Below are 26,645 nucleotides of genomic sequence, written 5' to 3' on the forward strand. Positions count from 1 at the left end.
AATTTAAAAAAGTAACAAAAGTAGAGGCGAATCTTAGAACAGTTTTAAAACTCTGAGGAAGTACTGAGCACAGAATCACCACCCTGAACGTGAAACTGCACATGAAGGTGTGAATACAGCAAAGGTTTAAGACAAAATCCTCTGTCTTCAAAATCAGTAATAAGAATAAAACCTCCTATGCTGAAATTAATCAGGTGGGGCCTCCGCTACTACTGCCAGTTCCATTAAAAAAAGTACTGTTCTTTTAATTTTGCATTTCTTTTGGGAAGGTTCCCTGAAAAGGTTTCAAGATGACCAGATGGCTGAATGAGACATCCATTGTAACAGTTGACCCCCCCACCTGGAGGCAAGCCAAGGCCAAGCTCCCAGAAAAGGTGATTGCCAATCTAGGGTGAAGGAAAAACCAACATTAGTTCTATTAAGTGCTCACTTTGGTATCAAATGCAAACATGTATGAGAAGCCTCCAATACTGGAGCAAAGGAAAAGGCTGAGGATTGTTTAAAGTGGATTTTGTCTCTTCTCCAGTAGCTCCAAGGTTTTCAGTTAACAGCAACATTTAGCAACAAAGAACTGTCTGAACGGAGACTATTGACACAAATGATTCTTCCTTGTGGTTAAGATCCAGTAATAACATATTTGAATCTTGTAAGGCGTGGAAGGCCTCACCCCTCTTCTGCTGAAAAGCTCGCTGCTTTCAAACAGATTGTAACTATTTCTTAGTTGTCTCCAGGGGTGCCCACGGACTGGAGCCTTTGTGACCCCTTCCCACCTATTATAATGGCTGTGCTGCAAGACACACCAAGTACAACTGCAGTAAGTTACGGTCAGTCAGCTGTACTCCTGCATCACACCCTGGTCTCCTTCTAACCAGGGAATCCGTCCATGAACTAGGACGGCCAGTTCCAGTAAGAGAACAATCTGACAGTGAGCCACCCTAATCTGGAGGCTAACCAACAATTACACCCATTTGAACAACCAGCTGGTTTCTTTAAGACTTTCTTTACCTATGAGGCCCATGGTTATTTCAATTTCTTACGTTACGCCTTCTGCAAACACCTTCACAGAATCCCTCCTGAACTCTTAGAGCATACCCGGGGAGGGAAGAACGCATAGCTGGGAGATGATTCTCCATTTTGCCTATCAAGAGAAAAGAGAATACTTTCTCCAGAAAAAAAGCCTGTTCTGGGAGGTGAACAGTAAGCTAAAGCTAGGCCTTAAGAGTGTATTTCCAACAGCATCACAGGGACTCCAAGGAAACATCCTCCCACAAAACCATTACGGCAGACACAGTTACTCGGTGTAATAGGCGGGGTTTGTCACTGCACAGAGGATCAGGGAGTAGCCACTTCCACGACAGAAGGTTCCAGGGCTCTGAGCACCGTAGTCTGAAACACGGTTGGTGTCAGGGTGGCCAGCGGGTTTGCAATTTAAAGATGCCAAGGACATGGTACACTGGAGACCATGACTGGCATTGCAAAAAGCTAAGTATTATCTCATTTAAACAAATACCACTGTCAATAAAGCAGAAGTCTAATGGTCCTTTTTTCCACCTGAAGGTGTCAGGGGGCCAAATCTGTATGTCACAGGTGCTTCTTCCTGCAGCAGATGCCTGTGGAGAAGCCATGCTAACATCAGAGAGCAAACTCACAGGTGGAATTTGAGCATTCTGCAGTGCTAAGCAAGAAAGTGAATCAAAAGGGCTTAGGATTCATCTTTCTGGGCACCAGAGGATGTTACCTCACTTTCCCATGAAAGTGTGTTCCAGACCATCTTCTACTTTTTGAATATGTGCTGACAGAACACACTCTGAACAAAAGTTTTTCTCCAAAGCCAAGCGGGAACAGAGTTTGCATATATTACGCACAAGACAAAGCCTCAGATGTTGCAAAGCTGGCTCCTAGCATGACCTTTGTAGCCTGCGCAGGGAGGAAAGGAAAAAGAGCGTCACTACACGAACCTGAGAGTGACCATCTCAGATACTGTACTCTGGCTCTAGCAAAGCAAATTGCAAAAGTACGGCATCTGCTTACCTTGCTACCATAGATGGTGGCGCAACTGGTCACAAAATGATGGGCCTGCTCTCCCATGGAAGATAGGCACGTAGAGGAGGGAGAGGCCCCAAGCCCTGTTTGATGCTACCCTCCACGCTTCACACATGAGAAACCGTAGCCCCAGACGTGAGCCTGTGCGAAAACTACACATCGCACAGAGGGCAACACCAGGAAGGGGACAGTCACCTGGGTCCCAGCGCTAAGGACTAACTTCAGAGGACTGCGCAGCCCCGAGGGAAGGGCTCTCAGAAGAAACAGAGAATCCCCCGCTGGAGACCCCAGCAGGGCTACAGACACGCTCCCCTGCCGGGACACCCACCTCTCCCGGAGAAGCAGCCGGGCAATTCTTCCTGCTGAGATTTTCATCTGGAAAGAATTCCTGGTGGGCTCGACGGCCCATCTTTAGCACCTGCAGTGCGGGGGAAACGCAAAGGAGCAGAGGGCACACGGTTACCGACAGAAGCGCCTGGCAGCCGGGGGGACGCGAACGGCAGCTCCGCGGCGCGGCCGAGCCCCCGCCAGGCGCCGCGCTCCCCTCAGCGCCGCCGAGCAGCGCCCGCCGCCGGTGCCCGGCACAGCCCCGCCCGCCGCACGGCGGCCCCCGCGGCCGGACCCACGGGGAGCCCCGGCCAGGCCTCCCGGAACGGCCGGCGCCGCTTTCCCCGCCCTCCGCCGCCGCGCCGCGGGGGCTGCCGGCCCCGAGGCTCCCCCGGCCGGGCCGCGGTTAAACCCCCGCCCCAGCCCCCGCCCAGGGACACCGGGCCCGGCCCTGAGGCGGCCGCTCGCGCACCCGCCGCCGTTAACGGCCAGCGCGGGCCCGGCCTCGCCGCCGCCCGGGCCCGCTCACCCCAGCGACGCCCCCCCGCCGCGGCGCCTCCGCCCGCTCCGCCTCGGCCTCCATCCGCCGCCGCCGGTGCTTCCGGCGGACAGCCCGCCCCCGCCGCCCCGCCACGGCCTCGCCGCGACGCCCGGCCCGGCCCGCCGGTGCCGTCCCCGCCCCGTGTGTGGGCCCCGCCGCGGCCGCCCCCTTCCCCGGCCGCACCGCGGGGGGCGGCGGGGCGCGCCCCGGTAACCGTGCCCGCACCGGGCCCCTTAGCGACCGTAAGCCTTGGCCTGACTAACGGCGCCGCCGCTTGCCGGTCCCGCGGGCCCTGTGAGCACCGGGCTGTCAGCGTTCCACCGCACCGGCGTCCGGCTCTTCATACACCGGAGCCACCACCGAGCTCCGGAGCCCCGCAGAAGCCCCAGCCGTGGGGCTCTGTCTCCTCGCAGACGCTGGTGCCGGGTCTCCTCACGGCCTCTGGTGCCGGGCCCGGTCCCCAGCTCTCCAACGCCGGTTCCAGACGGGAGGCAGGCCCACGGGAGGCAGGCCCGGGGGTCGCACAACCAGCATTACACACACGCCTCCCAAGCATGAGTTGTGCACGGATTTCCACCGACACAACCCCAGTCCCTTTCTCGGCTGGACAGATTGATTGTAAATAGACCTGGGTTTAACGCCAGGTGTTAAATAAACATTCTGTTCTCTGGTGATTTGTCCGTTTTGCCTGTATTCTGCTAGCATCTCTGACATTCCTCCCAATCTTCACCCATCCTCATTAGCCTAAATCATTGTCACCCATCTATTCTGCTGCTACAGTGAAAAACTGCGCCACGCCACAAACTGCACCGTTAACACTTTGCCGTGATGAAAATTGACCGTGTAACCCAAAAGTTTTAAGCCTTCCAGGAATACCTTTTACCCAAGGCACCAGATCTCACCCTGTACCTGCTTAGCTTTAGTAGAAGCTCACAGTCTGGCTGAAGAACTTTAAAAAGTCTAAATAAATTGTGTCAAATACTTCTCCTTTTTTCCATTCCTTACTGACATTTTCAAGTTGTTTTGCTGTGACTGTGATGATCTAAGGATTAAGTGAAATAAGATTTGTGGGCAGAGGTAATAACTTTTTATTAGACCAACTGATACAGCTGGAAAAAAACATACGAGTGTTTCTGTGCCTGAAAGCTTGTCTGTTTTTTCCAGCTATATCAATTGGTCTAATAAAAGATACTATCTCCCTTTACAAACCTTGACATGTTCAAGGAATTCAATGTGAGATGTGATTTTCCTTTTTTGAAGCCAGGCCGGTTAGGCTGCATGAAATGATGATCTTCCAGATACTTTGTTCTTCTCCTTTAATTAAGATTCAAGTCCTCATGGGGTAGAGAGGGCAGTTTTCACCTAGCCCCATGCTTCACCACCAGGGCCGTGGGACTGTGGCCCTGCAGTTCCCAGTTCCAATCCGTGCCTCCGAAGAGCTGCTGGAACAGTGCAGCTACACAGATACCAGGAGATGGAGGGAGCTGTAGCCCCCAGGTTGCAGTAGCAGGATGTCCAAGTACAAGCGTACGCTCACAGCTGACCTTCTTGACCAGGAAAAGAGCGTCCTAAAAGGAGCCTGATAGCATCCAGAGCAACATCTGCTAAAGCAGGAAGGGCATCCCTGGTGCTGGGAATCCTTGGGTAGGACTGCATTGCCAGCTGTGGCCCCAGAGAGGTAGCTGGTGGGGTGTTCCTACCAGCGTAGGAACAGTATGGGGTGCCACTCTGGGCAGACAGACCATGAAGCAGCAGGACCCATGGGTTAACTTGTCTGGAGCCGATGCCCCCCGAGACCCTCCTCACAATTCCCTCAGGTCTCCATCCCACTAGCACATCCCAGCTCCCCCCCAAGACACACCGTGCTGCTTGCTGCCCACCCCAGTGACAGCAGTCTCAGGCTGATTGAAGGAGGGTGGGGTCCACGTGCAGGACCGAAAAAAATCAAGCACTTGGGGAATCAAGCCTTGTCTCAGAACTGTGACTTCTGACTTCAGAGATCCTTGATGAGAGAGAACAAACATGCAGAAAAAATTAAACCTAAAATCTGCCCGGCCTTCAGTCCCTCTGGACTTCTCCAGTCATCGCAGTGGGGCTTATCACCCACCCTGATGCATTTTGCCTGCTTGTGGAGGGCAACAAGGCAGAAAGAGTCTTCACCCATCATTTCGTGTGGTGGCCAAAATGGATCTTGCTTGCTTTAAACGCTGGGGTCACCTTTTCTGAACAGCTTAATTCTCCTCTGTCTGACCGGTGACGGCACAGGCAGCATTTGATCCTGGGCCTACAGCAGCACCACTCAGCTGAGGAGGGGACAGTTAACAGGACAAATGTTTGGTGCTGCTGTCGCTGTCTAAAGCCATTTTCTGTGTTTGTTGTCCATCCAGTTCAGGTCCGTGGTGCCATGGTTTCTCTTTCCCAGCGTACAGCTTCAGGTGTATTCTCAGCTCTCAGTCTGCCTTACTTGTTCAGTTTTGTCCTTGCTATAAATCACACTGCTGCCACCCCCTCCCATCTGAACAGCAAGTAAGAACTATGCAAGCATTCTTTTCACGGACAAGTTCTCACACCTAAGCATGGACTCTCTCCATCTGGTTTCAACCCAAACCCAATCGCGCAGAATAGGACTAACAGGGTCCCCCACTAGTGCTGTTTGCTGTTGATTACTCCTTGACTGGACCTATGAATAGAGCTTGTGTCTGGTCTTCCTTCTACTCAAGAGAAAGCCGGGAGAGTCTGGGAAAGCAATCACACTTGAGCACTCCCACATGCTTCTGGTCCTGGACCACCTTTAGAGCAAGGGCACACATGCGTAGTTAAAGCTACAGCTATGGTGGAAAGCCCACATGTAGCACTACTGTGGGAGAGAACAATGACCACCTTATTCAGCGCAGCCAAAGGTTTTGTTCAGTAGCTCTCTGGCAGCAGTAGGATTTATGGGATGCAGGGCAATTCCAGTAGCAACCAGTGACACAGCGCTGCGCCTTTCTTCCTCACCCAGTGCTCGTGTCAGGCGGCCAGCCAGACTCCCGATTTCAGCGCGGGCCAATTCATTGAAAACATTAAGCTTCCACGGCGAAGCAAAGCACTCGGCGAAGACTGCTGCCATAGCCGGCTCCACGCCACTGCTAGCTCTAAGAGAGCAGCTCCAAGCACCCCAAGTTTGATTTTTCTGCAATTTTTTTCTCCAAGCACCCCAAAAGCATTTACCCCATCCCTAAGGGGTTTTGGAGGAGGGAAACAACTGTAAATATTCTGTTATTTGTGCAGGTTCCAGGACAAAATCTCCTGACAACTGCAAAGCTTCAAACGGGAGGTTCCTCCCTCTGGAAAGTGGAAGGGGCTTTGACAGGCAGAAAGGGCCCACGCATTTGCCTGTCTTGATCTCCATGAGAACAGACACTTTTCGGGTTACATCAGTCCCAGCTCAGACTGTCAAACCCCAGTCAGGGTTGCCAAGTGTGAAATATTTCCTATGATACACGTTCAGTAGCCCTGTCGGGCTCTCCCTCAGCCCAGCTGGATTCCAGCACGTCCAAGACATGCAACCTGTTAGCGATGGCTGCTAGCAGCCACCAGCGGCGGCTCCAGTGCATGTCAGGCCACGGAGCTTCCCCGCCTCTTCTCAACCCAGAGAGAGAGCAATACCTAGAGCAGAAAATGAGTGGCCCAATACTGGAACTAGCACCACACCTACTATGTCCTTCTCCGCTACTATTTCCGAGCGGCAAGTCCCCACTGTCAACTCCTAAAAGACAAGTCTGCTCTCAGCCACGAGCAACGTAACCTTGTATTTCATGCTATTGCATTTCATCCCATTTCTACCATTTCAGCCATCAAAATCGCCTACCCCTCCTATAGGATATCCCAGTCCTCCCCCATATCGACAATCCCTCCCGATTTTGGATAAGCAGCCAATTTCATTAGCACTTCTATTTCAGCGTGCCAAGATCATTAATGAAAACTGGGCCTGGGACCAGCCACTGGGGAACTCTAGAATAATCTCTTATAATTCCTGTACTTCTCTCCATCTTAACTAATAACTCACCATGCGGCACTGTAGCAAATGGATTACTGAAGTCCAGAGCAATCAGTTCTACCGCATTTAGTGTGACCTCCAACCTGACGCGGGGCAGAGGAGGTCCCAGAATGGAAAAGCATCCAGAAATCATTTCAGAAGCACCTGGGGAGCTATAGAAACATCCATGCCGATCTACAGAAAAATATTCCACGGACAGTTAACAGCGGTGCTCAGACTTCGCACCTTACTCCAAGTCGTGATTAGCCTGACATCATCTTTGAGCCACCAGATCTCATTACATCTTTGTCTGCTCGGTCAAGGAACTCCAATTCCTCCTCCTAGTGACGCAGGCACAGCTCACCCTTTGACCCCCTCAGAGCCACAGGGAAGGGGCTCACCAGGTGCCCAGCACCCCCAGCCGCCCCATGCATTTCCTCGACCCTCTTCCATGCTCCGTGTCACGGCTGAGCCACCGCTCCCTGCAGCCCTGCCCAGCGTGCGCAGCCACAGAGTCACCGCGGACCCCACTGCCCCCAGTCGCCGGGCGCACCTCTCCCAGAGCACGAAGCCCCCAGGCCCTGCTCCCACCTCGCCCGCCGCTGCGTCCCAGCCTGGCCGCTGGCTTCTGCTTCGGGCAGGCGTGAAGCCGCCGGGCGCCTACGCCAGCCCCGGCTGCCCCTCTGCGGGCCCGGGAGAAGGGCCGGGCACTGGGCTGGGCGGCCACCACACCTGGGGCAGGGGCCGGCTGCCGGTGAAGCCCCTGGGCACAGCGAGCACAGGCCCGCCCAGGGTAGAGGGCTGCGGCCAGACCCCGGGAGAGGAGCCCGGGTCGTGGGCCCGCAGCCCGGCCGGGGCAGGTGGCCCCTCTCCCGCGGGTGGCCCCGGCCCCCTGGAGGGCAGCGGGCGCCCGGGGCAGCACCGTCCCCTCAGGGCGGGCTGCCGCGGCGGCGGGCTCAGCGCCCCGGTGGTCGCCCACCTGCCCTCGGGGCCGCGGGGCTTCACCCTGCCCGCCCGCCGCCTGCCCCCGGGGCCTCGCAGGGCCCGCCGGCCCCGCCGCCTGCCCGGGCCCCGCCGCCCCCCGCCCGCAGCGCGGCGCCCGGCCCCCCCCGGCCGCCGGGGCCCTCCCTCCCTGCCTCCCTCCCTGCCTCCCTCCCTGCCTCCCTCCCTGCCTCCCTCGGAAAAAAACCACATCAGGAAAGTATTCGGGGTATTTTTAGCCGCTTTTAATGCGATTTCGCAGCTGGAAGCGGGAGGGGCCTCCCCGCGCCGCCCGCCAGCGCGCAGCAGACCCCCGCCACAGCCCCGGCCGCCCCGCGCCGCCGCTGCCCGGCCGGCGCCAGCAGGGGGCGCCCGCGCGCCGCCGCTGTCCGCGGTGCGGCGGCCACGTCGGAGGGCGCGCGGGGCCGCCCCGCCGCGGAGGGGCCCGGCCCCGGGGCGCGAGGGGCCCGGCGCCGGCGGCAGCGCGGGGGGCGGGGGGGGCGGAGGGGGGGGCGGCTAGAGACGGCGGGGGAGCGGCGGAGGGCGGGCGGCGGCTGCGCTGCTGCTGAAGCCATTAGCGCGGTGCTGCGGGCGAAGGCCGGGCTTGGAGCTCCCTCCCCCGCCCGAGCCCCGTCCCGGGCACGTCATGGGAGGGAGGTATAAAATTTCAGCGGCGGGGCCGAGGCGGCGGCAGTGTGCGCGGGAGGGGCGGCGCGGCGCGGCGCCGGTGCGGTGCGGGGCAGGGCACGGCACGGCGGCCAGCGCAGCCCGCGGTGCCGGCTGTGCCGCCGGCCGGGCGGGGAGCGGCGCGGTGCCGCGGTGCCGGCCGGCGGGGGCCGGGCAGCGGGCGATGTAGGGCGCGGAGCCCGGCGGGGGCATGAATGGTGCAGCGAGAGGGGCGGGCGCCGCGCTCCCCCCGCGGCGGCGGGGCGGTGCGGGCCGCTGACACGTGCGGCGGCGCGGCGCGGCGGGGCGCCCCCGGCTCCGCGGGACGCGGGGCGGCGCATGGGGAAGGAGCCCGGCGCGGCGAGGCACGGCGCCTGCCGCTTCTCCTTGCGGAGCGCTGCCAGCTCTTCCTGGAAGTCCTGAGTCGCGCACGGCGCAGTGAGTTCATGCACCTCCTCGCCAAGCCTCAGCCTGCGGGATCTGGGGAGGCTGCCGCCAGCACACCGCCCGGTCCCCCGCGCCCGCTCGCCGCCGCCCGGGGGTCTCTCCCGGGGGCCGCCGCCGCCCCCTCGCACATGAAGATGTACGTGCAAAGGGCTCTGGTGCTGCTCTCCCTGCTGAGCTTCGCCACCGTGAGCCTCTCGCTGTCCTCCTGCACCACCTTGGACCTGGACCACATCAAGAAGAAGCGGGTGGAAGCCATCCGGGGGCAGATCCTGAGCAAGCTGCGGCTCACCAGCCCCCCGGAGACCGTGGGGCCGGCCCATGTGCCCTACCAGATCCTGGCCCTCTATAACAGCACCCGGGAGCTGCTGGAGGAGATGGAGGAGGAGAAGGAGGAGAGCTGCTCGCAGGACAACACCGAGTCCGAATACTATGCCAAAGAGATCCACAAATTTGACATGATCCAGGGCCTCCCCGAGCACAGTAAGTGCCGGGGCCCCCCCCGTGCCGGCCGGGGTGCCGCGCCCGCGGGGCCGGCTGCCCGGGATCCCGGGCGCGGAGGACGGGGGGCGCTGCCCCCCCCTCCCCCCCCCCTCCCCGCGGGAGGGGCCGCTTTCCCGGCGGGGCGGGCGCGCGCGGGCGGGAGGGGGCCGCCGGGCGTGGGGCGCGTCTGCGCGTGCGGCGGGGGCGAGCGGGGCCGGGGGCCGGGGCGGGGGGGGCCGGGGAGCAACGGGCGCACCGACGGGGCGGCCTCGCTGCAGGTGGAGGAGGTGGGCGCTGGCGGCGGCGGGTTGCGGGGTCCCCGCCGGGAGCGGCGAGCCGGGCCGGCGGCCGGAGCCCCGACACGGCGGGGCGGCTCGGGGAGAGCGCTGCGCGCCCGGGCTCGGCGCTGGGTGACGGGCAGGTAGACGGGCTCCTCCCTGCTGTAAGCCCCGGCGCCTGCCGCAGAGAGACGGGCAACCTGTGCGGCACCCGCACTGGGCCCAGCGAAGGTGGCGGGGCGGTGTCCGAGTGATGCTGCCGGGGGTGTCGCTCGGAGAGTGGCGGGGGTCGGAGGGCGAGTGGGAGATGACAGGGATGCTGAGCAGGTGCAAAGCAGACAGTGATGTGAAGGGCACCCCTCGAGGGAACGTGGGCACAGAGGAAACGTGACAGATGTTGAGCAGGTGCGGAGCAGATCATGAGCCGGCCCAGATGCGGTTGCTAAACAGATTCAGGTGCAGAAGCTGAGCAGATGCAGATGCAAAGACAGAGACTGAGCAGACATGAACCCCAAGCAGATTGCAGATGCTGAGCACATGTAGGCACCAGCAATTCTTTCTGTCTGTGCTTGGGATTCCTTAGGATTGGAAGATGGTCGTGGGCATGCAGTCACAGCACCAGCCAGGGTGTCCTCCTGTGATGTAGCGCGGTCCTGGGGACACGATTTGAACGCCAGCAGTTTTGGGGAGGAGCTGTGACTTGGTGCAGGCAGCCTCAGAATGCAGTTACTCTGCCAGGTTTATGTTAATCTTGACATATGATGAGCTGGAATAAGAGCTACAGCGTGGTAATGCAACAAATTTCACTTAATCTCTAGCAGACTGCGCTCCATATGGTTATATGATTAGCTCTTCCTCAGGAGACACCAAGGCTCGAGGAACAGAAAGTGGACAGGGTATAGCAGCTTACCCCGTTATTTCAACATTTTTGACCTACCGAAGCGTTGTTTGTGAAATTCTAAAAATAGATGGGGAAATCAAGTGTCTGTGCAAAATAGTACAGCCACCTGATGAACTGGTGTGTTTTGGGGAAGGAAACTGGGAAAGCACAACAGTGGGAAATGAAGTCAGAGGAGTGGATTTGGACGAATAGAGGGGAAAGAGGAATGAAGACATGTGGTGCATGAGAAGGAGCAGTGAGGAGGAACTGTGGGTTGGGAAAAATTCCTATGGAAATGAATGAACCTGTCCCTTGACCCTGTAGGACACTAGGGGAAGGTGCTGAGCAGTGGGTTCAAAAGACCAAGTAGTGCTGAGATTGAATTCCTGGGAGTGGGCAGTGTAGATGCCACCACCCAGAGAAAGAGGGACTTTGGAACTGGGTCACACTGGGAGAGACTAGCTCCAGACAGGCCGTGGTGTGAAGACATGTGCTCCTTCTGAAACCTGGGGAGTTTCATCGCTTACACCATGGCTGCATTTGGCCCTGTGTCTTCAGAAGTGGCTGATGTTCAACTTTCCCATGACTCTGTCGCTGTGCCAGGTGGTGATCTCAGAGCACACTCTGAGCCAAAGCCAGTCTCCTCTTGGAGGGGGGAAGGGGAGGACTGCTCCATTGAGGGAACTGCAAGGATGATACGGACAAGTCTGAAGTGTGTGCGCACACACACGCGCTGTTCTAGCTCCAAACTATTAGTCAAGCGGCTCGCTAGCTCAGAGAAATCCTTCTCAAAGACTTAAGGCCCAAAAGTGAGGAGAGCTGAAGAACACAAATAACAGCTGGGAAAGCCCCATCCTTCTAGGAAGGAAGGATATTCAGGTCCAGGTTCCCCATTCCTGCTCTGAGCTGTTTGGTGACTCACAGAATGGTCTTTCTGCTGTGCCTCTCAGCGACATTGCCTGAATCGTAGGGGCCTTTCTTCCAGAGAATAACTTGCTCTCAACTGGCCATTCACTTCAGGGATCTCCTGTAACTCATGGGGGATGTGGCTCCCTTGAGCACTGACTTGGTTCAAGCTCAGAGAGCATCTGCAACGATCCTGCAAACAGCTCTGCTTACTTTCCTGAGGAAAACCAGATGCCATTTTCCAAGCCAGCTTGAGAGACAAGGCAATTAAAGCCATGGGCCAAGCGTCTCTTCCCTCCAAACCTGCCGCCTGCAGAGTTCCAGAAGGATCAATTTTTTTTCTCCAAAGTTACGCAGCTTTTGCATGAAACATCTTGAAGTACCAATAGTCTCATACAGAGTGAAGTGGTACCTTCTTGCAGACCACCTGCCCTTCCTTGACATCAGACTCTAACCACGCAGACATCAGCCTTCTTGGGGCTTGCCAGAAACACCACCTGTGTATCAACAGCAGCACGTGGAGAACCTGCACCTCGCTGAGAGCAGAGGAAGAGGGAAGCTCCCAAAAGAACCTGCTCCGCGTATCACATCGTCTGCGCTAAGAGGCTGCTGGGCTTGTTGTTTGTGCAGTCAACAGCTCTGGGCTGCACAGTTATAGCAGGGTCCAATTGTGAGGGTAGGTCCTGTCGTGTCAGACATAGCGTGGCATGGGCGCACAGGGCGTCACAGGTTTCCTGTCTCCAGGCTTGCTTACAGCCACTGAGTGCTGACTGGAAGAGCTTGCAGGAATATTGCCTCCAGGCTTTGTTCTGTGCTGGTAGTTGGGACACGTCTGGATTCCAGTGTGGTTAATACACTTGAGCCTGGGACTGGACCAAGTTGCCTGAAAAATCACCTCGCCTCTTTTGCCTGTGACCTCTTGCAAAAAGTTCTTTACCCCATGAGAGTCGGCTTCCTGGGAGTGAGACCTGTACCCTGGACACCACGCTATGAGGAGCAGGTTCCAACCTCACGGTGTTCAGAGTGAAACACCCAACGCAGCTTGATCTCCCCATCACAGAGGGCTTGTTCCCAGCGTACAAAGGGAACGTGAAACGATTTCTTAGGGAAAACAGCTATTCCTGGTGCCACTAGGAAGGTCTCCCAAGACACTAGTACCTTGCTCGTGAAGTAAATAGGTAGAAGGCAATGTGGGGACAGCAGGCAAAATACAGTAGATGGTGATCTCTTACCGCCATGGCTGCCTAGCTTGCCAAAAAGCTTAAGAATAAACAGTAAATTACTTTGTCTTATCTGTGCTGTAGGACCAGATCTACAGTCTCTTAACAGCTGGTCAGATAAAGCATTACTTTTGGAAGCAGATACTGGGCTAGACTGACCGCTGGTCTGATCTAGAAAGGTGACTCTGATGATGACTGGGACACCCCTCGTGGACAGGCAGCCAGGTCTGAAATGGAAGGGCAGGCTGTTTAACAGCACTATTAATAGGGCTAGGAGTGCCAAACAGCTTAAGGGGGTATTAAAACAGTATCTGCCTGGGTCTAGGACACAGAACAGTTATCAGCGTTAGACTTCAGCTGGGAAGATGCCTTTGGGCAGGCATTTAATGAGATCAGAGCTTGGGTTTTCTGCTGTGCTTTTCTGTGGCATAAAACCTAGGACTGGTCACGGTGCTGGAGTCACCACAGCGGGTGTTCTCACATGCCCCGGTGTGCTCTCTGTGCGGTTGTGCTGAGCATAGCAGCTCATGGATGCAATGGGGTCTGCTGTCCTGGGATTACTGTTCAAACATCCATCCCTTCAACAGCTGCCAGAGACTCGCCTGTGTGGAAAAGCTGTTCCAGTTGTAAAAATGACAAACCCCCCTCCAATTAAAGCCCAGCATAAGCATCTTGTCATTAGCTTATTGAGTAAAACTTTAGCACCCTAAGAACACATCCTTGTAAGCCGGCAGGCTGCTGCTTGCTGAATCTGATTGTAGCACAAGAGGAAGACCTTCATCTTCATGGACATGACTCTGGAAGTGCATCAGTGTTGCTCAAAGCAGAATTTGGCACGGGAGGTGAACCTCTGTGCTCAGGCGCTGAAACATCTTCAGAAGCTGCTTCCCTGGGGAGACAGTGGTGGTGGTGTGGAGAGGGGCCAACTCCGGGAATGTAACTTGAAGGTTGCTTCAGCTAGGGCTGCCAGCCTGTTTGTCACAGCCTGGCGCGCTGGCTGGGCACAGGTGATAGTTTTTCTTTCTGTTTCTTTTTTTGTTTAAAACAGACTTAAATATCAGCTGACATGAGAGCTCCGTGTTGCATTGGACAACAGTCAGAGGTCACACAAGAGGCTCTGTAGGGCTGCCAACAAACCTGCACGTGGTCATACAGCAGGAGCTGCTGTGCCTTGTCTGCAGGAAGCCTTAATGATGCTAGATCCCTGAAGGCTAACAGAGGTCAATAGGAGAGGAACAACAGCAACGACAAAGACTTTTCCATGGGACCAAAATGGTTCTATTGGAGAAAGGCTTGTTTTCTCTTGAAGGTGTTTGTTTTGGACCTCCTAGCTTTTACCTACTCTCTTCCAGGGCATCTATGAAATGGATTTTTCTGTTCAGCAGGCACACATCAAGGCAGAGAATTGCTGCGTTATTTTCTGCTCCTGTGTCTGATTTCCGCAGGCTGCTCAGCATACTGCTTTGTCCTTGAAGAACCCTGTATCTAGTACTATTCATTAGTTCCTTCTCCAGTTTAGGAGTGAGACCTATCTTAAACCCCAGTTCTTTCAACATACACTGAATAGTAACTGCCCCAAAAAGTCTTCCACACCTCATGCTTTGTGGATGCTTGGCTGGCTTTCATTCTAGGAGACAATGTCAAGGTTTGTAAAATTAAGATTCAGTGACAACAGGATCACCTCCTCTGTGGCTTCTTATCTCCAGCATAAGCAGAGCCACACCATCGTTGCTACTGGGAATGGGCCCCACTAGCTGCAGGGGGGTTGCCCCATTGCCTTGGCTGGGGTTGTCATTTTGGATGCAGCAGACTCACGACCATTAGCAACATTTGATGAGCAGAGTTAGAAGAGATAATATTAAAAATACTGTGGTTGATCTCTACTGTTTCTCTGGCTTGTGGCATTGAAATGTATCAGTGGCAGTAGGGGGAAGATGTTGCAAAAAGTTGCAATGAAGACCAAGTTTGAGGGAATTCATCCTGTGTTAGCTAGGTAGCCATGCTTCACAGGTGGCGAGATGTTTGAGTGACAGGCCTCTGCTGGAAAGCTCTTTCTGAAATGGTATTTATTTGAGATCCCACCCCTCTGACCTATGGTTCTCCACCTTTCCATCTTTCTTTCTCCTAGATGAGCTGGGCATTTGTCCAAAAGGTGTCACCTCCAACGTGTTCCGCTTCAATGTGTCCTCAGCAGAGAAGAACAGCACCAACTTGTTCCGGGCCGAGTTTCGGGTGCTGCGTGTGCCCAATCCGAGCTCCAAACGCAGTGAGCAGCGCATCGAGCTCTTCCAGGTGAGTATTCTTCCCACCTTCCCCTGTGCCTGAGCCCAGAATAGCTTAGCTCCTTAATGGTTCCCTCAACTGGGACGTGCTGGGCCACAGAAGAGAGAGAGAAGTCCCATGCTGTAGCCCAGGCTTCTTCCAGCGTATGCAGTGATAGTCACCTACTTTTTCTTTTTACGGTGTGGTGCTGTCCTTTCCCCAATCACATGGGCTGGCTGCTCTGAGCACCCTGGCATGGTGCCCACCGCAGCTCTTCACTGCACTGGGAAGGGGAGCTCCTCACCGGTGCAGCAGCCCTGACCCTCCTGTCACGTCCGCATGCCTAGGTCCCTTAGCAGTTTTGTTCCTTTGACTGTCGCAGTGCAGTTGGTGCTAATCCAACGGGTGGAGCTCTCTATCTTGTTGCAGACTTACTGGAAAAATAATGCTTGCTTTCAACGTTCCCTTCAGCAGCAGTTCCTCAGGGGCACAATTCATGGCACTGTTAATTCAGGTACTTCTCTGGAGTTTGGTTTGAAGCTATGGACTCCCCTGGCAGAACAAGGTCTGGTTCGGGTTTGGAAGTGGTCTTAGGCTGGGCTGGACCATCCAGCTAATTGTACAGTTTAGCGTCCAGGCAGCACATTCCCACAGGCTGGTGTCTGTCCACTTTGCAGTAAGGGTGCAGGTAAAACTGCCCTGTGGCTGGTAGCTCTTGAGAACTTCCTGGAATTCAGCTTCAAAGGTCAGAGCAATTGTCCACCAGATGACACAACTGACAAGGAGGCAATCCCTCCCAGAGCTTCTCCGTAGGTTCAGTGCTCTGTGGAGTGAAGCTCCTGCAGGAAGGAACACCTTGCACAGGCTGTGGCGGTTTGTCTGGAAGTGGGAAGAGATGCCAGAGCAGGGGGAGAGGTCTCCAAACCTGATCAGCCCTGCTGTGTTGTGATAGAAGCTGAAGAGCATCGGACACTTGAAATACCACAGTGTAGGACTCAGCAGGCTTGCTGGGCAAGGGACCTGTGGCAAGATACTCTTGTTGCCTACTGCTGGTTCTACTCTGAAATCCAGACCCACATCCCACAGGTGTATACGGAATCAAACCCCACCCATTAGATCAATCGCTGTGTGCTTCTGCCTCTGGATATGTGCCCCAAAATGAGGATGAATTGAGGGAGGTGGGCTGCTTAGGACACAGAAATAAGTGTTGTGCAGATCTCTGGAGCTCAGGTTGGTTGTGAAGCACATCCTTCTCACCTGTGCCAGGGTATTCCTGGTGTCTCATTCACTGGGGCCAGCCTTCTGAATTAGTTTTTAGCAAGCTGTGAAAGAAAAAAGAGCCAAGGCTGTCCCTTCCTTATGCACGGCACTGGCTGATTCTCTCTACCACTCACTCCTTCTGACGCAGATCCTTCGGCCGGATGAGCACATAGCAAAGCAGCGCTACCTCAGTGGCAGAAACGTGCAGACACGAGGCTCCCCTGAGTGGCTGTCCTTTGATGTCACCGAGACTGTGCGTGAGTGGCTTCTGCACAGAGGTAGGGGTCTTAGCTGGATCGGGTGTCAAAGCATCTGTAGCAGCGTGGATCAATGTTGACAGGAGTATCTCTCTGCTCCCCTTCTTGCGGGAGCCTGGGTCACGTAGAGGACAGCTGCTTTCAGTGTGAGAACAAGCCTTCCCCCAGAGAGCTACCTCAGTGTGTGACGTTTGCTAGATTCCTAGCTCTGTCCTGGAGTCCCCACTGTGTAGCTCTGTGGGCTGAGTCAGAATGAGGATTCATCCTCTGGAGGAGGAAATTGTTTTCAATGAGAGATGCCGGAACGTTTTTCGTTCTTCAGTTCTAAGCCCAGAGGGCACCCCTCTGCTTGTCTAAACTATCATCTGTAATACATATAAAATGAGGATTGTCCTGGTTTAATTTTCCTGTGGAGCAGAGCAAATCTAGTAGGGGAAAAAACCAGCAAGGATCCTGGTTTCCGTAACAGTTTACAGCTTGTCAGGTATAAAGGTAAGGAAATACCAGAGGCTGACACACCTAGACAGATGGAGGCTTCAGCTCTGCAGCGAACATACCTCTGCCACCACCGGGCAGCCCAACAGATAGTTATGGGGCAGCTCCCAGCAAGAACACTGACCCCATTCACAGCTGGAACACAGGCACCGTGACTCACAGCTGGATTGGCCTCACAGATAGAAGCTAGGTGCCACTGAAAACTGGAATGCAGGTACTGGCAAGCAGCCGCTCGCTGGAAGGGTAAGCTGCGAACTTGCAGGCTCCTCCTTTTTCAAGCAATCTAAGTTGTGTCCTGATGGCTGGAGTTCAGGGCTGGAACTGCAGTGAGCTCTGGGCAGACACACTAGCTGACAAGACATCACAGAGTGTACAGTGCCTAGGAAAAAAGGTGCTGGGCACCTTGTCAATGCCCTGGGGAGCCAGATGTTTTAATTCATGGCACAACATAAAAAAGTATCTTTCATAAGAGTCTTGTATTCCCTTAGTCAGGCCCACACAGCATGACTGGTCCAGGAAGTTATGAAAATAGACTTGCCTCTGGAAAGTCTGTGTGACTTAGACTGCTAGCTGTTCAACAAAACAGGAGGTTGCAGCTGCTGAGAAAAATGCTTGCAGTGAAATTACTTGTCCACATCCAACTTGCTCATTTTCAGATCTCTGCTTCAGACACTAACCAGAAGCCAGATAGCAGACAGGTACTGAGGATGGCAAAACTGGTTTAACACAGACGCTGCAAGCCAGCTCTTAAAAATACTTGTTTTCCAATGGAGCTCTTTGAAGCTCACAAATGCTTTTGGATGCTGAACTGCCCAAAAAACATAACCTGGAGCACCCTCCTCACCTGCCCAGGAAGCTCCCTTTAGCAAGAGCAAGGCTTTTGGCACAGGTGAAGCCACAAGATTCTGCTTCCCATTCTTCTTTCCAAGGCAGCTTCTGTTCCCCAACTCTGATAGCATCCCTGACTTTGAGTCTGTCAACGCACAGTCTAGCAGTTATCACAGTACATGTCCTCAGTGAAACTTCCCCATGCCAGGAGTTGTCCCAGCTGAGGAAGACTGTCTCACAGAGTTCTCTTCTTTGCAGAGTCCAACCTTGGCTTGGAAATTAGCATACACTGTCCGTGCCATACTTTTCAACCCAATGGGGACATCTTGGAGAATTTGCACGAGGTCTTGGAGATCAAGTTCAAAGGTGATAAAGAGCTGGGTTAGGGGAGGCTGCTGGGGAAGCCTGGAATATCTAAAGAAAAAACGAGGTCCTGCTTTGCACATTTGAGCATTTTACGTTGCATAACATTCATCTTAAAGCATACATATCTGGGTTTGCGTGTTGATTATGTGGGTATATCCACTTTGCACATAGGTTAGAAATGGAAGAAAGTAAGTACAGGCTGGGTGGGGGTTTGCACGAGTGTCTGCAGAAAGAAATAATTTTGTATTTCAGTGTCTCTCTGGGAAGTTCAGCTTGATGCCTTCTCAGATTTCCACGGAGGCTCTGCTTTCCAGTTAGGGTGACTGAAACACAAGGAAGTCAGGCATCCTGTGTGAGGTGGCCCAGCGAGTCAGTGGCTTGGCTGGCCTAAGAACTAGGAACCTCCTGGCTTGCAGCCCTGGGCTGCAGCCACTGGCCCCCACAGGCTCCGTTTCTGAGGCTGTTCTGCAGAGTGCCAATGATCTGACATCTTCTTTAAACCATTCATCTTCCTGCCTGTCCTGGGACCGAAGCCAGGAGTGAGTGGGATGGATTAACGGCCCCACCAGCAGTTTGCAAATGGTAAAACAGGTGGCCCACAAGCCTCTATTTCAGGCCTGCAGCAGTCACATTCACCAGGAGCACGGGGGTCCCTGTGAGGGAAGAAGGCCCAGAGGAAGTGGACGTGGTGCCTGAATCCTTTTCACCCTGGTTCGAGGGCAGGCATGAGGGTTTTAAAGGAAAAGTCTTGCTGCATCCTCCACTTCCATGCTGATTTCTTCTTTGGGGATCCTGTTTTTTCTGAAGGCATTGACAGTGAGGATGACTATGGCCGTGGGGACTTGGGGCGCCTGAAGAAGCAGAAAGACTTGCATAATCCCCACCTCATCTTGATGATGTTACCCCCACATCGGCTGGAGAGCCCAGCATTGGGAGGCCAGAGAAAGAAACGGGCCCTGGACACCAACTATTGTTTCCGGTGAGAATCCTGCCTGGGGTGACCAGGTCCCGTGGCCGAGGTGGGCAAGCATGGTGAGACACCATGCCACGGGGAAGGACAGAGCCCTCTGAGGGGGGTGTGGGTCACCATGGTGCCACAGAGGCCACGTGACATGCAGAGCTTAGCCAGCTGCTCCTTCTGGTGTCCAAGAAGAGGGTGCTGGCCAGCTCAGCAGAGTCACTATGTGCTTCTGGCTGAGCCACTGGCTAGGGGGAGACTTGCAAGCGGCTACCTGGAGCAGGGACCGGTGGCAGCCCCCTGCTAGCTCCAGGTGCCACAGAGCAGCTGGGTGCTGCTGTGGACAGGTGGGGTGCTACCTCCCTGGGCCAGTGGGTAAGCTGCCTGCCGGCAGGCACAAACAGCCCCAGGCTGCTGAGCTGCCCACCACTGCTCGCCTGTGCCACTGCTCCGCACCTGGTGCAGGCAGACACCACGTCGCACAGAGCACTGCCGGTAATAGTCCTGCTCAGAAAGCTGCGTCACACCATCGCGTCTAAGGCCCCTCTTCAGATTCGCTGTGTTTCGATGCTGTGTTTCAGGAACCTGGAGGAGAACTGCTGCGTGCGTCCTCTGTACATCGACTTCCGACAGGACCTTGGCTGGAAATGGGTCCACGAGCCTAAGGGCTACTTCGCTAACTTCTGTTCGGGCCCTTGTCCGTACCTCCGCAGCGCAGACACCACTCACAGCACGGTACATCCATTACATTGTCCTGTCAGGGCTTGTGGCTGTGACTCCCCCTTCCTCCCTAAGTCTCATCAACGTTCGGTCACTTCAAAGCAGCAAAAGCAGTTCAGGTCAATACTTGCAAAAAAGCCGTCCAAGAAAACTGCAGAAAAGAGGCCAGGTGGTTCAGCAGGGAAAATGTGCTTCCTTTGGACTCAATACCAAGTCCGTATTTCCAGCCAAATGTTGAGGAGGGAGGAGGAGGATGCTGTCTCTTGGATAAGATGTGAAACAGCAGGACCAATGGTTTTAGGGTACTTATTTGGTAATGGCCAGAGCGTTAACTGAATTGTTCACATCAAATGTCAACTCTGGTAATTATCTTCTGCCTAAATGTCTCCTGCAGTTTGCACTGGACAGAGGATTTTCCTGCGCTGTGTGCCATGCTGTCATGCAAAACTGTTGTGCTATGGCACGCAGTTGCCATCTGCTACCACAGGGGCAGCTGTAGCCCAAAAGTGAAGGGAAATCCACGTCCATGTCCAGAAGTCAATACAGCCATGCAGCGAACTCTCCCTTTCTGCACAGGCATCCTTTCCAGCTGTATAAATCCCACCTGAACTATGGCAGGGAGGAACCTACTAGGCAGTGAGATTCACAAGTAAAACTTAACAGAAAGTAAACGTCTTTAGGTAACTCGCGCATTACCTCTGTTTAACATGAGTACACTAGGCAGTCTTTGGGAAGAATACCACCTGAGCCTGGCTGCTGTCTGGAGTGGAAGAAAATCAAAGCAATAGAAAAGCACAAGCACAGGAGAAGTACTAGGAGCCGGTAGTTCATCGCCGAGGTACGAAAAGCCAGAGGAAAAACCCTGCGCTTCTGTCCACAGAAAAGGCAGCAGTGCAGACTGCAACAGCTCACTGGGAGCTTAGCTTCAGGCTTCACTAAAAAGTTACTGGAAAAAGCCGGTTCGGCTAAAGAACAGATAACTAGGTAAAGATGATGTTGCAGAAAAGATGCTAACATTTTCTTGACGGCTTGAGAGTCTGCACAGCAGCAAGGCTCGCTGAAGCTCAAGGACTAATACCAGTGGGAACAGTTGATCTGTGGGAATGAAGGAGTGAACAGATGCTGGGCATTAAGCACAAGACAAAGCAGGGGAATGAACAGCTTTGAAAGGGTAATGGGCATGTTGCTTTACCATCTGGTTGTCCTGAGGAGCTCTCTAGGAGATAACTGGACTGAATCAGTGTGAGAGAAAGGAGATTTTAGAATGGTTCCTAATGTTCTTTTCTTGAGCGAGAAAGGAAACAATCAAGCATCAAGGTCAGTTGAGTGATCCAAGAAACTTTTAGAACAATGTAGCTGCAGACAGCTTGCCAGCAACACCTAGAAAAAACATGGTGAAAAGAAGATTTCTCACCAGTCTGTTTTATCTACTGTCTCTGTTGAGTAGAGCAGCCCTGGAGCACATGGTACCCCTCTGGTACAGCCAGGGGTACTTTGCTTGGTAACCCAGAGAGCTTGTAACAGAACGACTGCGATTACATGGATCTGGATGACAGAACAGGATGATTCCTTAGCATCTCTCAGCCCAAAGACTGTAAAGTAGTTAAAAACCAATGTGCCAGACCCTGTCGTTTATACCAGATATGCATTAATCAGACCACAGCAGTGCAGGTGAGATCATGGTTTGGCCCTGCAACTCAAGAAGTTGCTTACCTCTGAGAAGTGGCCACCTCTGGCAAGAACGTGGCAACTATTCTGTAGCGGTTACATGGCTGAAGTGTACAGTCATCTGTGGGCTGGGGCCAGCTGGGAGGAGGAATCCAGTGGGGTCCCACAGGACACTGTCCTGGCTCCAGCATTATAGTGTAATGACTTAGAGGACACAGTGTAGGGAGAAAGCATCAGACCATTCAAAGCTGGGAGGGATTTGCGGATACTCCAGAGGATTGGCATCCAGCTGTACTATCCAGAGATGTTGGTTGAAATAAGCAGCATTCATGTTCTTTCTCTGAGTTTCTTTAATGGAACCCAGTCTTGTTAAAAGCAAAAATTGTGATTAGACACCATACGAAATTAGAGATGAAAGGAGATGACTACTTGCACTCCTTCAACCCTTAGGCATCAGGCCAGGGCAGGTGAGTCCCCTTAGAAGCAGGCTGTAATTGGGAAGTGACGGGACTACTTGCCCCAGGGAAATACCCTCTGATGAGCACAGCCCAAGCACGTAGAGGCCTGTTGGCTTTGCTGTCCCTTCCTGTCCTCAACCACTTAAATGTGTTCCTGACTTTGTCACCACATTTACTTCATCTCTGCAGGTGCTGGGCTTATACAACACTCTGAACCCTGAGGCATCCGCTTCGCCCTGCTGTGTCCCCCAGGACCTGGAGCCACTCACTATCTTGTACTATGTCGGGAGGACCCCCAAAGTGGAGCAGCTGTCCAACATGGTGGTGAAATCCTGCAAGTGCAGCTGAAAGGCACCCTGGCCCGCCCAAAGCCAAGAGAGAAACTGTCAGCACCCACTCTCCTGCTCCCAGGCTAACACAAAAGGAACTGGGGGTCAGAGACTATGCATGCTGAGGGCCGAGTGCCGAACTATGTGGCTTAGGGTCTGGCAGCCCTTGGGGATCTCTTCTGGAACATTTCTTGGTCTTGTTGGCAGTGTCATGTTCTTTCTGGGAGTTACTTTGGTGACACGAAGGCCACACTCTCCAAAATGGCTGGACAGTTGGTGTGGAAGAGAAGGACAGGGTAGAGGAACTGCTGTGCGTTTGAATGATGGGTGGTTGAGCTGGAAAAGCAAGGGGATGAGAAAGAGCAGGTGAAAGGGGGAATGAAAATGAGGAGATGTTTTCTGTTCTAGCTTTAGCTATCTTAGGACCTCAGCGCTCCCCACTGGCCTGAAGAATTAAAGGTTTCCCCTGGAGGAGGAAACCCTGGAAGTTTCTGTACAGAAAGAAAATGCACCAAGAAGGGAAGCTGCTGAGAGAAGAAATGCTCAGAGATACAGTTAGACTTTTGTTCCTCAGAGCTGTGATCCAGGAGTCCTGCAACTGAAACTCTGTGTCTGCCAAACCTGTTAAGTTCAGTTGGCAGATCCTGGCTATTGGTTTCTAAATGCAAACTGCAAGGCTTCTAGCCAGCCTGCTGAGGGTGGGCAAATACATGGAAAGAGGGTGCTGAGTCCATTTTCAGAGGGTTTGATGTCTCCATTCAGGTCTTTTCCCTTCCTGGAGTTTCTGAGATGGTTTCTGGGTCAGGGCAGGAGCAATATCTGTGGGTACCTGAATATTGGTCCCAGTCATTCATGGGCTGATACACCCTGAGGACCTCTTGTCTGTTGTGGTTTGTGAGGTGCTTTGGGGTGTTCTGCACCTGTTCTGCACGATGACCTGAACGTGGCCCAGGCCTTACCTGCCAAGACTTAAAAAATAGTAATCTCAAAAACATTGTAAAAAATAAATATTTGGCGGGGGGGAGATGCTCTTTTTTTCCACAAGCAGGTTGTTTGTTGGAGGGTTAGATGGTTGGGGGTTTTTAAACTGCTACTGCTGTGGCATACTCTGTCAGTCAAAGATCTTCCCCTATCCAAAATGTATCTTCAAAGGAACATGCAGAATTTAGGTCACCCAGAGACCCCCATAATGGAAATGCCTTGGTACCCTCAAACCATGCCTGGTGTATACGTGCCCTGTCCCACCCTGGTCTTTCAGACACGTACTCTGGTATCTGCTTCTGACAGATTTGTATTAAGGTCCCCTCAAACATAAAATACTTCCAACAATAGTGTTTAAATAGCCAGGGCAGTGCAGTTGCCACAGCTGACAAATGTCCTATGTCCATTTGGATATATATGGTCTGCCAGTAACGTACATACAGGTAAATAACACACCCCTCCCCCCAATTTACCATGGACATTGCAGATGCTCATAAAAAGCTCACAGATACTGCCCAGGCAAGAAATCAATGTACTCTTTTTAAAAAAAGTATGGGCTTTTTCAGCTACAGATACTCCCGAGGGTAAAAATCTCCAGCACTTGCATGCCACGTGACGCTCACAAGGCTATCTCTCTGACTCTCCAAACCACGGCTACTTCAAAGTCATGCTCAGGAGACCACAGAGGTTCCTCCCTGTCCCCTCCCAATTCCTGGCCCCCAGTAACTGCGTGTAAAAGGACACCTCGCTGGTTAATCGCTTGTGGCCAGGGCTCTCCATGGGCAGCTCAGAATCCAGCTCCTCCTTCCAGCCCTTCACAGTAGCGGCTGCTTCCATATACCTCATGTGAGGCTGCCATGACATGTAATCTCAAACATCTTAATAAACTGTAAACAACCCTTCCTGCACCATCACCAGCTTGCTAGAGGTCAGCAAGGATGGGTCAGTGGAGCGAGCCTGCCGACCTGTGTAACCTGTGTTTTTGGCTGGGGCACGCACGTTCTGATAGAGGCACTCCCCAGCGCTTAGCTTTATCCGTTTCATCTCCCTGGGGCTCCTTGACCTGTCATGGGTGCCATGATGAAAGGTGCAGCTCTGATCAGTCCTGCAGCACTACTGCGTTCCTGAGCACTGGGCAGCTCTCCCTACCCGTGCTTCGGGAACAAATAAATGCATTATGACTGTACTACCATGCTGATAGATAGGCCAGAAATTTAGTGGCTGCAGTGGGGGGTGGGGGGAAATCCAGATGCCAATTGGCCTAGGAATTCTTTCTAATCTCCTTTTAGCAGCAGCCCCTGGGGAGGTTTTGGTTTACAAGCTGCAGTCTGTTCTTCGGTCGTTGTTCCTCCTGAGCCCTGGGCTGGCTCTGCTGCCCATCCAATTGAAGGGCTTCCTTGCTAGTAAAGGAGGGGGCGGGGGGGAACCACCATAAAAACCCAAACCAAGGAGGGGGAGCTGCAAAGGGCTGAGCTAGAACACTTGCACAGCTCACAGTCCTACGTGGCACTTGGAGCACGTCAAAACCACCCACGGATTAACCCTGGCAAGCCCCTTGAGGTGGGTCTGGTTTACTAGCCCTTGTTCACTGCTGCTCCTCAGTGGCAGGGTGGGTGGCAGAAGGACCAAACCATTTTGTCTCCTTTCCAAGGAGCAATGGAAAATCAGGGGAGAAGAGCCTTGGGGTGTCCAACCAGTAAGTACACCAGTAATCTCATGGGACACAGGTAATCTCATGGGTACAGTAATCCTCGAAGTCTAACAGGCACACTTCAGTTACTGCTTCTCTGTCCAGCCTTCTGTTTCCCTAGCAACATTTGATAATTAGATTTGTGAGATTCAAATTAAATAGGATTTGAATTCATTTTCTCACAATTAAAATAGCTTTTCTAGGGGTGTTTTCACTGTAATTCAGCAACAAACTACACTATCTACATGGGGTTAATAACAGATTGAACACAAACCTGGGTGCAGGCTTACCAAAACACTTCAGGGCTCTCGTATGAGAAGGCAGAGGGCAGTTCTCTATATGCTGTTACTAGCTGGCAAATTGAGGAAGACAATGGGAAAGAAAAAGTGGGATCTTCACTGCCAACACTGAATACAGCTCCCAACAGTTCCCTTTTGTTGTTTGCAGGAACAAACAAAAGCTGATGAAAACAATCGCAGCACACTTTCTGCCTCTAACAAAGATCAATGGTTAGAAGGAGTGAAAAAACCCTATTCTGCACTGCCGTAAGACAGACCCTACACAGATGATCAAATGACCGTCTGTGTAGTCCCTGCTGCTCTCTGGCATACTCTGTTGTAGCACGCAAGAGGCCTAGACCTTGACTTTGTTTTCCAGGCTGTAGTGCATTGTAAAGCTCTGCAAGGAACACTGCTTCAGCAGTACAGGAACAGACACTGGTATTTCAGCAAAGAACGGTCTTTGCAGACTAAGTCAGTCTCTCTTCCCTGGTCTTGGGTGCCCAGCTATCTCACCGCACTTACAAAAAGCAGTAGCACATCCCCATTACCACTGTGTGAACTGGAATATGCTGCTTTGTGTTTCACCTTTCCATAACCAAGAGACATCAATACACACAGTAAACAAGATAGACTGTGTCCAAAAGTAATAAAAGATACAAAAGACAAACATACCTGTCCACTCCTCTGGCAACATCATAGCTCTGTTCTGCTCTGTCCTGTGATGTCTCACATCTCTGTTATAGCTACCACATGTCTATTCTCTCAGTTGACATCCTTTCTTTATCTTTCTGTGCTGCTCTGAAGCTTTCCTTACCTGTCCTCATCAGACAGAAACGCAGGAGATCTCCAGGCTCAGACACCTTTGTAAATGAAATCACTAGAGCCATCCCATGACAGAAAAGGATCTATTGCAACGTCTTAAGAGGCAGACGCCTTCAGTATGGCCTGAAGCCCAGTGCAGAGCAGGTTCAGCACCACAGGGTGAGCAGGATGCAGCCCTAGGGCCAGCTCCATTGTGCAGAAGTTTCTTGCCCTCTACAAGTGCTTCTAGTGGCATGCAAAACATCAGCTCTATAGTACTGGGGTGTCTTCTAGTAACAGGTGATTGAAAGGCAATGAAATACATCAAGAAAATACAGTTTTCAATACATATGGAGGTAACAGTGTGGTATCTACACACCTGCAAAACTATACTGATTTGTGATAGTGCAAAATAATAGAAGGTTGTATGGGCTGCCTAAAACCTCCATTAATTGCGGTTTAGAGTAACAGCAGCAATTTGGATACAGTGCAAAGAGGAAAACG

The 26,645-nt window shown here is 53.4% G+C and overlaps 2 protein-coding genes across 8 annotated transcripts in view; one reads left to right on the plus strand and one right to left on the minus strand.

The window, feature by feature from the left end:
* IFT43 (intraflagellar transport 43) overlaps positions 1-3,380 on the minus strand; it is a 44,796-nt gene extending 41,416 nt beyond the window's left edge. The window contains exons 1-2 of one of the 7 annotated variants that reach the window (XM_056346071.1): positions 3,238-3,380; positions 2,372-2,461 (exon numbers count right to left, since the gene is read on the minus strand). In XM_056346071.1, coding sequence (XP_056202046.1) covers positions 2,372-2,461; positions 3,238-3,255 — 108 coding nt within the window. In that variant the 5' untranslated portion in view covers positions 3,256-3,380. Of the gene's footprint in view, positions 1-2,371; positions 2,462-2,842; positions 3,031-3,237 lie in introns of those variants that run through there. The other 6 variants (XM_056346074.1, XM_056346068.1, XM_056346070.1 and 3 more) reach the window with 6 other exon arrangements.
* A 5,114-nt stretch (positions 3,381-8,494) lies between these two features.
* TGFB3 (transforming growth factor beta 3) lies at positions 8,495-23,427 on the plus strand. The gene is made up of 7 exons (XM_056347142.1): positions 8,495-9,503; positions 14,916-15,079; positions 16,458-16,587; positions 18,148-18,255; positions 19,063-19,234; positions 19,795-19,948; positions 22,249-23,427. Exons 1-7 carry the CDS (start codon positions 8,792-8,794, stop codon positions 22,405-22,407), a joined length of 1,599 nt encoding a protein of 532 aa, XP_056203117.1. The 5' UTR covers positions 8,495-8,791; the 3' UTR covers positions 22,408-23,427.
* The last annotated feature ends 3,218 nt before the right edge of the window (positions 23,428-26,645 follow it).

Source organism: Falco biarmicus, chromosome 7 (assembly GCF_023638135.1).
Source record: "Falco biarmicus isolate bFalBia1 chromosome 7, bFalBia1.pri, whole genome shotgun sequence".
NCBI classification, from domain to species: Eukaryota; Metazoa; Chordata; class Aves; order Falconiformes; family Falconidae; genus Falco; species Falco biarmicus.

Bases quoted from the DNA above. Each gene is read 5' to 3' on its own strand.
- TGFB3 (XM_056347142.1), top strand. From the start codon at position 8,792: ATGGTGCAGCGAGAGGGGCGGGCGCCGCGCTCCCCCCGCGGCGGCGGG. The intron at 9,504-14,915 runs GTAAGTGCCGGG...TCTTTCTCCTAG, and splicing joins CCAGGGCCTCCCCGAGCACA to ATGAGCTGGGCATTTGTCCA. The intron at 19,235-19,794 runs GTGAGAATCCTG...GCTGTGTTTCAG, and splicing joins GACACCAACTATTGTTTCCG to GAACCTGGAGGAGAACTGCT.